This window comes from Salvelinus alpinus, chromosome 3, assembly GCF_045679555.1.
Source record: "Salvelinus alpinus chromosome 3, SLU_Salpinus.1, whole genome shotgun sequence".
Classification (NCBI taxonomy): Eukaryota; Metazoa; Chordata; class Actinopteri; order Salmoniformes; family Salmonidae; genus Salvelinus; species Salvelinus alpinus.
Window position 1 is genome coordinate 84,076,437 of NC_092088.1, and position 18,492 is coordinate 84,094,928.

An 18,492-nucleotide genomic window follows, 5' to 3' on the forward strand; every position below is an offset into this window, starting at 1 on the left:
ATAGACTAGAACTTATACAATACAACTGTATTATTGGTTATAGACTAGTACTCCTACAATACAACTGTATTATTGGTTATAGACTAGAACTCCTACTATACAACTGTATTATTGGTTATAGACTAGAACTTATACAATACAACTGTATTATTGGTTATAGACTAGTACTCCTACTATACAACTGTATTATTGGTTATAGACTAGAACTCCTACAATACAACTGTATTATTGGTTATAGACTAGTACTCCTACAATACAATACAACTGTATTATTGGTTATAGACTAGAACTCCTACAATACAACTGTATTATTGGTTATAGACTAGAACTCCTACAATACAACTGTATTATTGGTTAAAGACTAGAACTCCTACAATACAATACAACTGTATTATTGGTTATAGACTAGAACTCCTACAATACAACTGTATTATTGGTTATAGACTAGAACTCCTACAATACAACTGTATTATTGGTTATAGACTAAAACTCCTACAATACAATACAACTGTATTATTGGTTATAGACTAGAACTTCTACAATACAATACAACTGTATTACTGGTTATAGACTAGAACTCCTACAAGACAATACAACTGTATTATTGGTTATAGACTAGAACTCCTACAATACAATACTACTGTATTATTGGTTATAGACTAGAACTCCTTCAATACAATACAACTGTATTATTGATTATAGACTAGAACTCCTTCAATACAATACAACTGTATTATTGGTTATAGACTAGAACTCCTACAATACAACTGTATTATTGGTTATAGACTAGAACTCCTACAATACAACTGTATTATTGGTTGTAGACTAGTACTCCTACAATACAATACAACTGTATTATTGGTTATAGACTAAAACTCCTACAATACAACTGTATTATTGGTTATAGACTAGAACTTCTACAATACAATACAACTGTATTACTGGTTATAGACTAGAACTCCTACAAGACAATACAACTGTATTATTGGTTATAGACTAGAACTCCTACAATACAATACTACTGTATTATTGGTTATAGACTAGAACTCCTTCAATACAATACAACTGTATTATTGGTTATAGACTAGAACTCCTACAATACAACTGTATTATTGGTTGTAGACTAGTACTCCTACAATACAACTGTATTATTGGTTATAGACTAGAACTCCTACAATACAACTGTATTATTGGTTGTAGACTAGTACTCCTACAATACAATACAACTGTATTATTGGTTATAGACTAAAACTCCTACAATACAACTGTATTATTGGTTATAGACTAAAACTCCTACAATACAATACAACTGTATTATTGGTTATAGACTAGTACTCCTACAATACAATACAACTTTATTATTGGTTATAGACTAAAACTCCTACAATACAATACAACTGTATTATTGGTTATAGACTAGAACTCCTACAATACAACTGTATTATTGGTTATAGACTAGAACTCCTACAATACAATACAACTGTATTATTGGTTATAGACTAGAACTCCTACAATACAACTGTATTATTGGTTATAGACTAGAACTCCTACAATACAATACAACTGTATTATTGGTTATAGACTAGAACTCTTACAATACAATACAACTGTATTATTGGTTATAGACTAAAACTCCTACAATACAATACAACTTTATTATTGGTTATAGACTAGAACTTCTACAATACAATACAACTGTATTATTGGTTATAGACTAGAACTTCTACAGTACAATACAACTGTATTATTGGTTATAGACTAAAACTCCTACAATACAATACAACTTTATTATTGGTTATAGACTAGAACTCCTACAATACAATACAACTGTATTATTGGTTATAGACTAGAACTCCTACAATACAATACAACTGTATTATTGGTTATAGACTAGAACTCATACAATACAACTGTATTATTGGTTATAGACTAGAACTCCTACAATACAATACAACTGTATTATTGGTTATAGACTAGAACGCTTACAATACAATACAACTGTATTATTGGTTATAGACTAAAACTCCTACAATACAATACAACTTTATTATTGGTTATAGACTAGAACTTCTACAATACAATACAACTGTATTATTGGTTATAGACTAGAACTTCTACAGTACAATACAACTGTATTATTGGTTATAGACTAAAACTCCTACAATACAATACAACTGTATTATTGGTTATAGACTAAAACTCCTACAATACAATACAACTGTATTATTGGTTATAGACTAGAACTCCTACAATACAACTGTATTATTGGTTATAGACTAGAACTCCTTCAATACAACTGCATTATTGGTTGTAGACTAGTACTCCTACAATACAATACAACTTTATTATTGGTTATAGACTAGAACTTCTACAATACAATACAACTGTATTATTGGTTATAGACTAGAACTTATACAATACAACTGTATTATTGGTTATAGACTAGTACTCCTACAATACAACTGTATTATTGGTTATAGACTAGAACTCCTACTATACAACTGTATTATTGGTTATAGACTAGAACTCCTACAATACAACTGTATTATTGGTTATAGTCTAAAACTCCTACAATACAATACAACTGTATTATTGGTTATAGACTAAAACTCCTACAATACAATACAACTGTATTATTGGTTATAGACTAGAACTTCTACAATACAATACAACTGTATTATTGGTTATAGACTAGAACTCCTACAATACAACTGTATTATTGGTTATAGACTAGAACTCCTTCAATACAACTGTATTATTGGTTGTAGACTAGTACTCCTACAATACAATACAACTTTATTATTGGTTATAGACTAGAACTTCTACAATACAATACAACTGTATTATTGGTTATAGACTAGAACTTATACAATACAACTGTATTATTGGTTATAGACTAGTACTCCTACAATACAACTGTATTATTGGTTATAGACTAGAACTCCTACTATACAACTGTATTATTGGTTATAGACTAGAACTTATACAATACAACTGTATTATTGGTTATAGACTAGTACTCCTACTATACAACTGTATTATTGGTTATAGACTAGAACTCCTACAATACAACTGTATTATTGGTTATAGACTAGTACTCCTACAATACAATACAACTGTATTATTGGTTATAGACTAGAACTCCTACAATACAACTGTATTATTGGTTATAGACTAGAACTCCTACAATACAACTGTATTATTGGTTAAAGACTAGAACTCCTACAATACAATACAACTGTATTATTGGTTATAGACTAGAACTCCTACAATACAACTGTATTATTGGTTATAGACTAGAACTCCTACAATACAACTGTATTATTGGTTATAGACTAAAACTCCTACAATACAATACAACTGTATTATTGGTTATAGACTAGAACTTCTACAATACAATACAACTGTATTACTGGTTATAGACTAGAACTCCTACAAGACAATACAACTGTATTATTGGTTATAGACTAGAACTCCTACAATACAATACTACTGTATTATTGGTTATAGACTAGAACTCCTTCAATACAATACAACTGTATTATTGATTATAGACTAGAACTCCTTCAATACAATACAACTGTATTATTGGTTATAGACTAGAACTCCTACAATACAACTGTATTATTGGTTATAGACTAGAACTCCTACAATACAACTGTATTATTGGTTGTAGACTAGTACTCCTACAATACAATACAACTGTATTATTGGTTATAGACTAAAACTCCTACAATACAACTGTATTATTGGTTATAGACTAGAACTTCTACAATACAATACAACTGTATTACTGGTTATAGACTAGAACTCCTACAAGACAATACAACTGTATTATTGGTTATAGACTAGAACTCCTACAATACAATACTACTGTATTATTGGTTATAGACTAGAACTCCTTCAATACAATACAACTGTATTATTGGTTATAGACTAGAACTCCTACAATACAACTGTATTATTGGTTGTAGACTAGTACTCCTACAATACAACTGTATTATTGGTTATAGACTAGAACTCCTACAATACAACTGTATTATTGGTTGTAGACTAGTACTCCTACAATACAATACAACTGTATTATTGGTTATAGACTAAAACTCCTACAATACAACTGTATTATTGGTTATAGACTAAAACTCCTACAATACAATACAACTGTATTATTGGTTATAGACTAGTACTCCTACAATACAATACAACTTTATTATTGGTTATAGACTAAAACTCCTACAATACAATACAACTGTATTATTGGTTATAGACTAGAACTCCTACAATACAACTGTATTATTGGTTATAGACTAGAACTCCTACAATACAATACAACTGTATTATTGGTTATAGACTAGAACTCCTACAATACAACTGTATTATTGGTTATAGACTAGAACTCCTACAATACAATACAACTGTATTATTGGTTATAGACTAGAACTCTTACAATACAATACAACTGTATTATTGGTTATAGACTAAAACTCCTACAATACAATACAACTTTATTATTGGTTATAGACTAGAACTTCTACAATACAATACAACTGTATTATTGGTTATAGACTAGAACTTCTACAGTACAATACAACTGTATTATTGGTTATAGACTAAAACTCCTACAATACAATACAACTTTATTATTGGTTATAGACTAGAACTCCTACAATACAATACAACTGTATTATTGGTTATAGACTAGAACTCCTACAATACAATACAACTGTATTATTGGTTATAGACTAGAACTCATACAATACAACTGTATTATTGGTTATAGACTAGAACTCCTACAATACAATACAACTGTATTATTGGTTATAGACTAGAACTCTTACAATACAATACAACTGTATTATTGGTTATAGACTAAAACTCCTACAATACAATACAACTTTATTATTGGTTATAGACTAGAACTTCTACAATACAATACAACTGTATTATTGGTTATAGACTAGAACTTCTACAGTACAATAGAACTGTATTATTGGTTATAGACTAAAACTCCTACAATACAATACAACTTTATTATTGGTTATAGACTAGAACTTCTACAATACAATACAACTGTATTATTGGTTATAGACTAGAACTTCTACAATACAATACAACTGTATTATTGGTTATAGACTAGAACTCCAACAATACAATACAACTGTATTATTGATTATAGACTAGAACTCCTACAATACAACTGTATTATTGGTTATAGACTAAAACTCCTACAATACAATACAACTGTATTATTGGTTATAGACTAGAACTCCTACAATACAACTGTATTATTGGTTATAGTCTAAAACTCCTACAATACAATACAACTGTATTATTGGTTATAGACTAAAACTCCTACAATACAATACAACTGTATTATTGGTTATAGACTAGAACTTCTACAATACAATACAACTGTATTATTGGTTATAGACTAGAACTCCTACAATACAACTGTATTATTGGTTATAGACTAGAACTCCTTCAATACAACTGTATTATTGGTTGTAGACTAGTACTCCTACAATACAATACAACTTTATTATTGGTTATAGACTAGAACTTCTACAATACAATACAACTGTATTATTGGTTATAGACTAGAACTTATACAATACAACTGTATTATTGGTTATAGACTAGTACTCCTACAATACAACTGTATTATTGGTTATAGACTAGAACTCCTACTATACAACTGTATTATTGGTTATAGACTAGAACTTATACAATACAACTGTATTATTGGTTATAGACTAGTACTCCTACTATACAACTGTATTATTGGTTATAGACTAGAACTCCTACAATACAACTGTATTATTGGTTATAGACTAGTACTCCTACAATACAATACAACTGTATTATTGGTTATAGACTAGAACTCCTACAATACAACTGTATTATTGGTTATAGACTAGAACTCCTACAATACAACTGTATTATTGGTTAAAGACTAGAACTCCTACAATACAATACAACTGTATTATTGGTTATAGACTAGAACTCCTACAATACAACTGTATTATTGGTTATAGACTAGAACTCCTACAATACAACTGTATTATTGGTTATAGACTAAAACTCCTACAATACAATACAACTGTATTATTGGTTATAGACTAGAACTTCTACAATACAATACAACTGTATTACTGGTTATAGACTAGAACTCCTACAAGACAATACAACTGTATTATTGGTTATAGACTAGAACTCCTACAATACAATACTACTGTATTATTGGTTATAGACTAGAACTCCTTCAATACAATACAACTGTATTATTGATTATAGACTAGAACTCCTTCAATACAATACAACTGTATTATTGGTTATAGACTAGAACTCCTACAATACAACTGTATTATTGGTTATAGACTAGAACTCCTACAATACAACTGTATTATTGGTTGTAGACTAGTACTCCTACAATACAATACAACTGTATTATTGGTTATAGACTAAAACTCCTACAATACAACTGTATTATTGGTTATAGACTAAAACTCCTACAATACAATACAACTGTATTATTGGTTATAGACTAGTACTCCTACAATACAATACAACTTTATTATTGGTTATAGACTAAAACTCCTACAATACAATACAACTGTATTATTGGTTATAGACTAGAACTCCTACAATACAATACAACTGTATTATTGGTTATAGACTAGAACTCCTACAATACAATACAACTGTATTATTGGTTATAGACTAGAACTCCAACAATACAACTGTATTATTGGTTATAGACTAGAACTCCTACAATACAATACAACTGTATTATTGGTTATAGACTAGAACTCTTACAATACAATACAACTGTATTATTGGTTATAGACTAGAACTTCTACAATACAATACAACTGTATTATTGGTTATAGACTAGAACTTCTACAGTACAATACAACTGTATTATTGGTTATAGACTAAAACTCCTACAATACAATACAACTTTATTATTGGTTATAGACTAGAACTTCTACAATACAATACAACTGTATTATTGGTTATAGACTAGAACTTCTACAATACAATACAACTGTATTATTGGTTATAGACTAGAACTCCAAAAATACAATACAACTGTATTATTGATTATAGACTAGAACTCCTACAATACAACTGTATTATTGGTTATAGACTAAAACTCCTTCAATACAATACAACTGTATTATTGGTTATAGACTAGAACTCCTACAATACAACTGTATTATTGGTTATAGACTAGAACTCCAACAATACAATACAACTGTATTATTGGTTATAGACTAGAACTCCTACAATACAACTGTATTATTGGTTATAGACTAAAACTCCTACAATACAATACAACTGTATTATTGGTTATAGACTAGAACTCCTACAATACAACTGTATTATTGGTTATAGTCTAAAACTCCTACAATACAATACAACTGTATTATTGGTTATAGACTAAAACTCCTACAATACAATACAACTGTATTATTGGTTATAGACTAGAACTCCTACAATACAATACAACTGTATTATTGGTTATAGACTAGAACTCCTACAATACAATACAACTGTATTATTGGTTATAGACTAGAACTTATACAATACAACTGTATTATTGGTTATAGACTAGAACTCCTACAATACAATACAACTGTATTATTGGTTATAGACTAGAACTCTTACAATACAATACAACTGTATTATTGGTTATAGACTAGAACTCCTACAATACAATACAACTTTATTATTGGTTATAGACTAGAACTTCTACAATACAATACAACTGTATTATTGGTTATAGACTTGAACTTCTACAGTACAATACAACTGTATTATTGGTTATAGACTAAAACTCCTACAATACAATACAACTTTATTATTGGTTATAGACTAGAACTTCTACAATACAATACAACTGTATTATTGGTTATAGACTAGAACTCCAACAATACAATACAACTGTATTATTGGTTATAGACTAAAACTTCTACAATACAATACAACTGTATTATTGGTTATAGACTAGAACTTCTACAATACAATACAACTGTATTATTGGTTATAGACTAGAACTCCAACAATACAATACAACTGTATTATTGATTATAGACTAGAACTCCTACAATACAACTGTATTATTGGTTATAGACTAAAACTCCTTCAATACAATACAACTGTATTATTGGTTATAGACTAGAACTCCTACAATACAACTGTATTATTGGTTATAGACTAGAACTCCAACAATACAATACAACTGTATTATTGGTTATAGACTAGAACTCCTACAATACAACTGTATTATTGGTTATAGTCTAAAACTCCTACAATACAATACAACTGTATTACTGGTTATAGACTAGAACTCCTACAAGACAATACAACTGTATTATTGGTTATAGACTAGAACTCCTACAATACAATACTACTGTATTATTGGTTATAGACTAGAACTCCTTCAATACAATACAACTGTATTATTGGTTATAGACTAGAACTTATACAATACAACTGTATTATTGGTTATAGACTAGAACTCCTACAATACATACAACTGTATTATTGGTTATAGACTACAACTCCTACAATACAACTGTATTATTGGTTATAGACTAGAACTCCTACAATACAATACAACTTTATTATTGGTTATAGACTAGAACTTCTACAATACAATACAACTGTATTATTGGTTATAGACTTGAACTTCTACAGTACAATACAACTGTATTATTGGTTATAGACTAAAACTCCTACAATACAATACAACTTTATTATTGGTTATAGACTAGAACTCCTACAATACAACTGTATTATTGGTTATAGACTAAAACTCCTTCAATACAATACAACTGTATTATTGGTTATAGACTAGAACTCCTACAATACAACTGTATTATTGGTTATAGACTAGAACTCCAACAATACAATACAACTGTATTATTGGTTATAGACTAGAACTCCTACAATACAACTGTATTATTGGTTATAGACTAAAACTCCTTCAATACAATACAACTGTATTATTGGTTATAGACTAGAACTCCTACAATACAACTGTATTATTGGTTATAGACTAGAACTCCTTCAATACAACTGTATTATTGGTTGTAGACTAGTACTCCTACAATACAATACAACTTTATTATTGGTTATAGACTAGAACTTATACAATACAACTGTATTATTGGTTATAGACTAGAACTCCTACAATACAACTGTATTATTGGTTATAGACTAGTACTCCTACAATACAATACAACTGTATTATTGGTTATAGACTAGAACTCCTACAATACAACTGTATTATTGGTTATAGACCAGAACTCCTACAATACAACTGTATTATTGGTTATAGACTAAAACTCCTACAATACAATACAACTGTATTATTGGTTATAGACTAGAACTTCTACAATACAATACAACTGTATTATTGGTTATAGACTAGAACTCCTACAATACAACTGTATTATTGGTTATAGACTAAAACTCCTACAATACAACTGTATTATTGGTTATAGACTAAAACTTCTACAATACAATACAACTGTATTATTGGTTATAGACTAGAACTCCTACAATACAACTGTATTATTGGTTATAGACTAAAACTCCTACAATACAACTGTATTATTGGTTATAGACGAAAACTTCTACAATACAATACAACTGTATTATTGGTTATAGACTAGAACTCCAACAATACAATACAACTGTATTATTGGTTATAGACTAGAACTCCAACAATACAATACAACGGTATTATTGGTTATAGACTAGAACTCCAACAATACAATACAACTGTATTATTGGTTATAGACTAGAACTCCTTCAATACAATACAACTGTATTATTGGTTATAGACTAAAACTCCTTCAATACAATACGACTGTATTATTGGTTATAGACTAGAACTCCAACAATACAATACAACTGTATTATTGGTTATAGACTAGAACTCCAACAATACAATACAACTGTATTATTGGTTATAGACTAAAACTCCTACAGTACAATACAACTGTATTATTGATTATAGACTAGAACTCCTTCAATACAATACAACTGTATTATTGGTTATAGACTAGAACTCCTACAATACAACTGTATTATTGGTTATAGACTAGAACTTATACAATACAACTGTATTATTGGTTATAGACTAGAACTCCTACAATACAATACAACTGTATTATTGGTTATAGACTAGAACTCCTACAATACAACTGTATTATTGGTTATAGACTAGAACTCCTACAATACAATACAACTTTATTATTGGTTATAGACTAGAACTTCTACAATACAATACAACTGTATTATTGGTTATAGACTGGAACTTCTACAGTACAATACAACTGTATTATTGGTTATAGACTAAAACTCCTACAATACAATACAACTTTATTATTGGTTATAGACTAGAACTTCTACAATACAATACAACTGTATTATTGGTTATAGACTAGAACTCCAACAATACAATACAACTGTATTATTGGTTATAGACTAAAACTTCTACAATACAATACAACTGTATTATTGGTTATAGACTAGAACTTCTACAATACAATACAACTGTATTATTGGTTATAGACTAGAACTCCAACAATACAATACAACTGTATTATTGATTATAGACTAGAACTCCTACAATACAACTGTATTATTGGTTATAGACTAAAACTCCTTCAATACAATACAACTGTATTATTGGTTATAGACTAGAACTCCTACAATACAACTGTATTATTGGTTATAGACTAGAACTCCAACAATACAATACAACTGTATTATTGGTTATAGACTAGAACTCCTACAATACAACTGTATTATTGGTTATAGTCTAAAACTCCTACAATACAATACAACTGTATTATTGGTTATAGACTAAAACTCCTACAATACAATACAACTGTATTATTGGTTATAGACTAAAACCCCTACAATACAATACAACTGTATTATTGGTTATAGACTAGAACTTATACAATACAACTGTATTATTGGTTATAGACTAGAACTCCTACAATACATACAACTGTATTATTGGTTATAGACTAGAACTTATACAATACAACTGTATTATTGGTTATAGACTAGAACTCCTACAATACAATACAACTGTATTATTGGTTATAGACTACAACTCCTACAATACAACTGTATTATTGGTTATAGACTAGAACTCCTACAATACAATACAACTTTATTATTGGTTATAGACTAGAACTTCTACAATACAATACAACTGTATTATTGGTTATAGACTTGAACTTCTACAGTACAATACAACTGTATTATTGGTTATAGACCAAAACTCCTACAATACAATACAACTTTATTATTGGTTATAGACTAGAACTTCTACAATACAATACAACTGTATTATTGGTTATAGACTAGAACTCCAACAATACAATACAACTGTATTATTGGTTATAGACTAAAACTTCTACAATACAATACAACTGTATTATTGATTATAGACTAGAACTTCTACAATACAATACAACTGTATTATTGGTTATAGACTAGAACTCCTACAATACAATACAACTTTATTATTGATTATAGACTAGAACTCCTACAATACAACTGTATTATTGGTTATAGACTAAAACTCCTTCAATACAATACAACTGTATTATTGGTTATAGACTAGAACTCCTACAATACAACTGTATTATTGGTTATAGACTAGAACTCCTTCAATACAACTGTATTATTGGTTGTAGACTAGTACTCCTACAATACAATACAACTTTATTATTGGTTATAGACTAGAACTTATACAATACAACTGTATTATTGGTTATAGACTAGAACTCCTACAATACAACTGTATTATTGGTTATAGACTAGTACTCCTACAATACAATACAACTGTATTATTGGTTATAGACTAGAACTCCTACAATACAACTGTATTATTGGTTATAGACCAGAACTCCTACAATACAACTGTATTATTGGTTATAGACTAAAACTCCTACAATACAATACAACTGTATTATTGGTTATAGACTAGAACTTATACAATACAATACAACTGTATTATTGGTTATAGACTAGAACTCCTACAATACAACTGTATTATTGGTTATAGACTAAAACTCCTACAATACAACTGTATTATTGGTTATAGACTAAAACTTCTACAATACAATACAACTGTATTATTGGTTATAGACTAGAACTCCTACAATACAACTGTATTATTGGTTATAGACTAAAACTCCTACAATACAACTGTATTATTGGTTATAGACTAAAACTTCTACAATACAATACAACTGTATTATTGGTTATAGACTAGAACTCCAACAATACAATACAACTGTATTATTGGTTATAGACTAGAACTCCAACAATACAATACAACGGTATTATTGGTTATAGACTAGAACTCCAACAATACAATACAACTGTATTATTGGTTATAGACTAGAACTCCTTCAATACAATACAACTGTATTATTGGTTATAGACTAAAACTCCTTCAATACAATACGACTGTATTATTGGTTATAGACTAGAACTCCAACAATACAATACAACTGTATTATTGGTTATAGACTAGAACTCCAACAATACAATACAACTGTATTATTGGTTATAGACTAAAACTCCTACAGTACAATACAACTGTATTATTGATTATAGACTAGAACTCCTTCAATACAATACAACTGTATTATTGGTTATAGACTAGAACTCCTACAATACAACTGTATTATTGGTTATAGACTAGAACTCCTACAATACAACTGTATTATTGGTTGTAGACTAGTACTCCTACAATACAATACAACTGTATTATTGGTTATAGACTAAAACTCCTACAATACAACTGTATTATTGGTTATAGACTAAAACTCCTACAATACAATACAACTGTATTATTGGTTATAGACTAGTACTCCTACAATACAATACAACTTTATTATTGGTTATAGACTAAAACTCCTACAATACAATACAACTGTATTATTGGTTATAGACTAGAACTCCTACAATACAATACAACTGTATTATTGGTTATAGACTAGAACTCCTACAATACAATACAACTGTATTATTGGTTATAGACTAGCACTCCTACAATACAACTGTATTATTGGTTATAGACTAGAACTCCTACAATACAATACAACTGTATTATTGGTTATAGACTAGAACTCTTACAATACAATACAACTGTATTATTGGTTATAGACTAAAACTCCTACAATACAATACAACTTTATTATTGGTTATAGACTAGAACTTCTACAATACAATACAACTGTATTATTGGTTATAGACTAGAACTTCTACAGTACAATACAACTGTATTATTGGTTATAGACTAAAACTCCTACAATACAATACAACTTTATTATTGGTTATAGACTAGAACTTCTACAATACAATACAACTGTATTATTGGTTATAGACTAGAACTTCTACAATACAATACAACTGTATTATTGGTTATAGACTAGAACTCCAAAAATACAATACAACTGTATTATTGATTATAGACTAGAACTCCTACAATACAACTGTATTATTGGTTATAGACTAAAACTCCTCCAATACAATACAACTGTATTATTGGTTATAGACTAGAACTCCTACAATACAACTGTATTATTGGTTATAGACTAGAACTCCAACAATACAATACAACTGTATTATTGGTTATAGACTAGAACTCCTACAATACAACTGTATTATTGGTTATAGACTAAAACTCCTACAATACAATACAACTGTATTATTGGTTATAGACTAGAACTCCTACAATACAACTGTATTATTGGTTATAGTCTAAAACTCCTACAATACAATACAACTGTATTATTGGTTATAGACTAAAACTCCTACAATACAATACAACTGTATTATTGGTTATAGACTAGAACTTATACAATACAACTGTATTATTGGTTATAGACTAGAACTCCTACAATACATACAACTGTATTATTGGTTATAGACTAGAACTTATACAATACAACTGTATTATTGGTTATAGACTAGAACTCCTACAATACAATACAACTGTATTATTGGTTATAGACTAGAACTCCTACAATACAACTGTATTATTGGTTATAGACTAGAACTCCTACAATACAATACAACTTTATTATTGGTTATAGACTAGAACTTCTACAATACAATACAACTGTATTATTGGTTATAGACTTGAACTTCTACAGTACAATACAACTGTATTATTGGTTATAGACTAAAACTCCTACAATACAATACAACTTTATTATTGGTTATAGACTAGAACTTCTACAATACAATACAACTGTATTATTGGTTATAGACTAGAACTCCAACAATACAATACAACTGTATTATTGGTTATAGACTAAAACTTCTACAATACAATACAACTGTATTATTGGTTATAGACTAGAACTTCTACAATACAATACAACTGTATTATTGGTTATAGACTAGAACTCCAACAATACAATACAACTGTATTATTGATTATAGACTAGAACTCCTACAATACAACTGTATTATTGGTTATAGACTAAAACTCCTTCAATACAATACAACTGTATTATTGGTTATAGACTAGAACTCCTACAATACAACTGTATTATTGGTTATAGACTAGAACTCCAACAATACAATACAACTGTATTATTGGTTATAGACTAGAACTCCTACAATACAACTGTATTATTGGTTATAGTCTAAAACTCCTACAATACAATACAACTGTATTATTGGTTATAGACTAAAACTCCTACAATACAATACAACTGTATTATTGGTTATAGACTAAAACCCCTACAATACAATACAACTGTATTATTGGTTATAGACTAGAACTTATACAATACAACTGTATTATTGGTTATAGACTAGAACTCCTACAATACATACAACTGTATTATTGGTTATAGACTAGAACTTATACAATACAACTGTATTATTGGTTATAGACTAGAACTCCTACAATACAATACAACTGTATTATTGGTTATAGACTACAACTCCTACAATACAACTGTATTATTGGTTATAGACTAGATCTCCTACAATACAACTGTATTATTGGTTATAGACCAGAACTCCTACAATACAACTGTATTATTGGTTATAGACTAAAACTCCTACAATACAATACAACTGTATTATTGGTTATAGACTAGAACTTCTACAATACAATACAACTGTATTATTGGTTATAGACTAGAACTCCTACAATACAACTGTATTATTGGTTATAGACTAAAACTCCTACAATACAACTGTATTATTGGTTATAGACTAAAACTTCTACAATACAATACAACTGTATTATTGGTTATAGACTAGAACTCCTACAATACAACTGTATTATTGGTTATAGACTAAAACTCCTACAATACAACTGTATTATTGGTTATAGACTAAAACTTCTACAATACAATACAACTGTATTATTGGTTATAGACTAGAACTCCAACAATACAATACAACTGTATTATTGGTTATAGACTAGAACTCCAACAATACAATACAACGGTATTATTGGTTATAGACTAGAACTCCAACAATACAATACAACTGTATTATTGGTTATAGACTAGAACTCCTTCAATACAATACAACTGTATTATTGGTTATAGACTAAAACTCCTTCAATACAATACGACTGTATTATTGGTTATAGACTAGAACTCCAACAATACAATACAACTGTATTATTGGTTATAGACTAGAACTCCAACAATACAATACAACTATATTATTGGTCATAGACTAAAACTCCTACAGTACAATACAACTGTATTATTGGTTATAGACTAAAACTCCTACAATACAATACAACTGTGTTATTGGTTATAGACTAAAACTCCTACAATACAACTGTATTATTGGTTATAGACCAGAACTCCTACAATACAACTGTATTATTGGTTATAGACTAAAACTCCTACAATACAATACAACTGTATTATTGGTTATAGACTAGAACTTCTACAATACAATACAACTGTATTATTGGTTATAGACTAGAACTCCTACAATACAACTGTATTATTGGTTATAGACTAAAACTCCTACAATACAACTGTATTATTGGTTATAGACTAAAACTTCTACAATACAATACAACTGTATTATTGGTTATAGACTAGAACTACTACAATACAACTGTATTATTGGTTATAGACTAAAACTCCTACAATACAACTGTATTATTGGTTATAGACTAAAACTTCTACAATACAATACAACTGTATTATTGGTTATAGACTAGAACTCCAACAATACAATACAACTGTATTATTGGTTATAGACTAGAACTCCAACAATACAATACAACTGTATTATTGGTTATAGACTAGAACTCCAACAATACAATACAACTGTATTATTGGTTATAGACTAGAACTCCTTCAATACAATACAACTGTATTATTGGTTATAGACTAAAACTCCTTCAATACAATACGACTGTATTATTGGTTATAGACTAGAACTCCAACAATACAATACAACTGTATTATTGGTTATAGACTAGAACTCCAACAATACAATACAACTGTATTATTGGTTATAGACTAAAACTCCTACAGTACAATACAACTGTATTATTGGTTATAGACTAAAACTCCTACAATACAATACAACTGTATTATTGGTTATAGACTAAAACTCATACAATACAACTGTATTATTGGTTATAGACTTGAACTCCAACCATAAAATACAACGTTAGTGTCCAAATCGGAAAGAGTCATTACAGAAATACACTGAACTAAAATATAAACGCAACAATTTCAAAGACTTTACTGAGTTACAGTTCATATAAGGAAACCAATCAATTGAAATAAATTCTTTGGGCCCTAATCTATGGAGTTCACGTAACTGGGAATACAGATATGCATCTGTTGGTCACAGATACCTTAAAAATAAAAGTAGGGGCGTGGATCAGAAAACCAGTCAGTATCTGGTGTGACCACCATTTGCCTCATGCAGCGCGACATATCTCCTTCACATTGAGTTGATCAGGCTGTTGATTCAATGGCTGTGTAAAGTTGCTGGATATTGGCGGGAACTGGAACATGCCGTCATACACATCGATCCAGAGCGTCCCAAACATTGTCAATGAGTGACATGTCTGGTGGTGAGTATGCAGGTCATGGAAGAACTGGGAAATGTTTTTAGCTTCCAGGAATTGTGTACAGATCCTTGTGACATGGGGCCGTGCATTATCATGCTGAAACATGAGGTGATGGCGGCGGATGAATGGCACGACAATGGGCCTCAGGATCTCGTCACGGTATCTCTGTGCATTCAAATTGCCATCAGTAAAATGCAATTAAATTGTGTTCGCTGTCCGTTCGCTGTCCTGTCTTATGCCTGCCCATACCATAACCCCAACGGCACCATGGAGCACTCTGTTCACAACATTGACATCAGCAAACCGCCTGCCCACACGACACCATACACACTTTCTGCCATTTGCCCAGTACAGCTGCAACCATGAATCATCCGTGAAGAGCACACTTCTCTAGCGTACCAGTGGCCATCGAAGGTGAGAATTTTCCCACTGAAGTCGGTTATGACGCCGAACTGCAGTCAGGTCAAGACCCTGGTGAGGACGATGAACACACAGATGAGCTTCCCTGAGACGGTTTCTGACAGTTTGTGCAGAAATTCTTTGGTTGTGCAAACCCACAGTTTCATCAGCTGTCTGGGTGGCTGGTCTCAGACGATCCCGCAGGAGGTCCTGGGCTGGCGTGGTCTGCAGTTGTGAGGCCGATTGGATGTACTGACAAATTCTCTAAAACAACGTTGGAGGCGGCTTATGGAAATTAACATTAAAAACTCTGGCAACATCTCTGGTGGACATTCCTGTAGTCAGCATGCCAACTGCACACAACTTCAAAACTTGAGACATCTATGGCAGTGTGTTGTGTGACATAACTGCACATTTTAGAGTGGCCTTTTATTGTCCCCTGCAGAAGGTGCACCTGTGTAACGATCACGCTGTTTAATCAGTTTCTTGATATGCCAAACCTGTCAGGTGGATGGATTATCTTGGCAAATTATATGCTCACTAACAGGGATGTAAACCAATCTGTGCACAATATTGGAGAGAAATTAGCTTTGTGTGCCTATGAAACATTTCTGGGCTCTTTTATTTCAGCTCATGAAACATGTGACCAACACTTTACATGTTGTGTGTATATATTTTTCTACAGTGTATAAACATTGGAAAGCAAGCATCACAGGGTCAGCCAGAGTGCAGCCCCTCTGGAGCAGTTTAGGAGTCGTGGTAAGTGGTGGTAGGTGGTTGGACTACCACTACCGTACCTTGCGGGAGTGGTAGTCCATGGCTGCAATGAGGAGGAGGTAGAGCCCCATACAGAGATCTGCGAAGGCCAGGTTACACATCAGGAACTGGGAGACATTAAGCTTCTGGTGACTGATGAGGAGAATGATCAAAAATGTTAAAAAGATCAGCAATCACTTGAATATATTTAGCAA

At 30.4% G+C, this 18,492-nt stretch overlaps 1 protein-coding gene across 1 annotated transcript in view; it reads right to left on the reverse strand.

Moving 5' to 3' along the window:
* LOC139571466 (lutropin-choriogonadotropic hormone receptor-like) overlaps nucleotides 1-18,492 on the reverse strand; it is a 44,870-nt gene that overhangs the window by 11,687 nt on the left and 14,691 nt on the right. Inside the window, exon 12 of the mRNA XM_071394360.1 lies at nucleotides 18,319-18,430. Within this exon, the coding sequence (XP_071250461.1) occupies nucleotides 18,319-18,430 (112 nt within the window). The remainder of the gene's footprint in view (nucleotides 1-18,318; nucleotides 18,431-18,492) is intronic.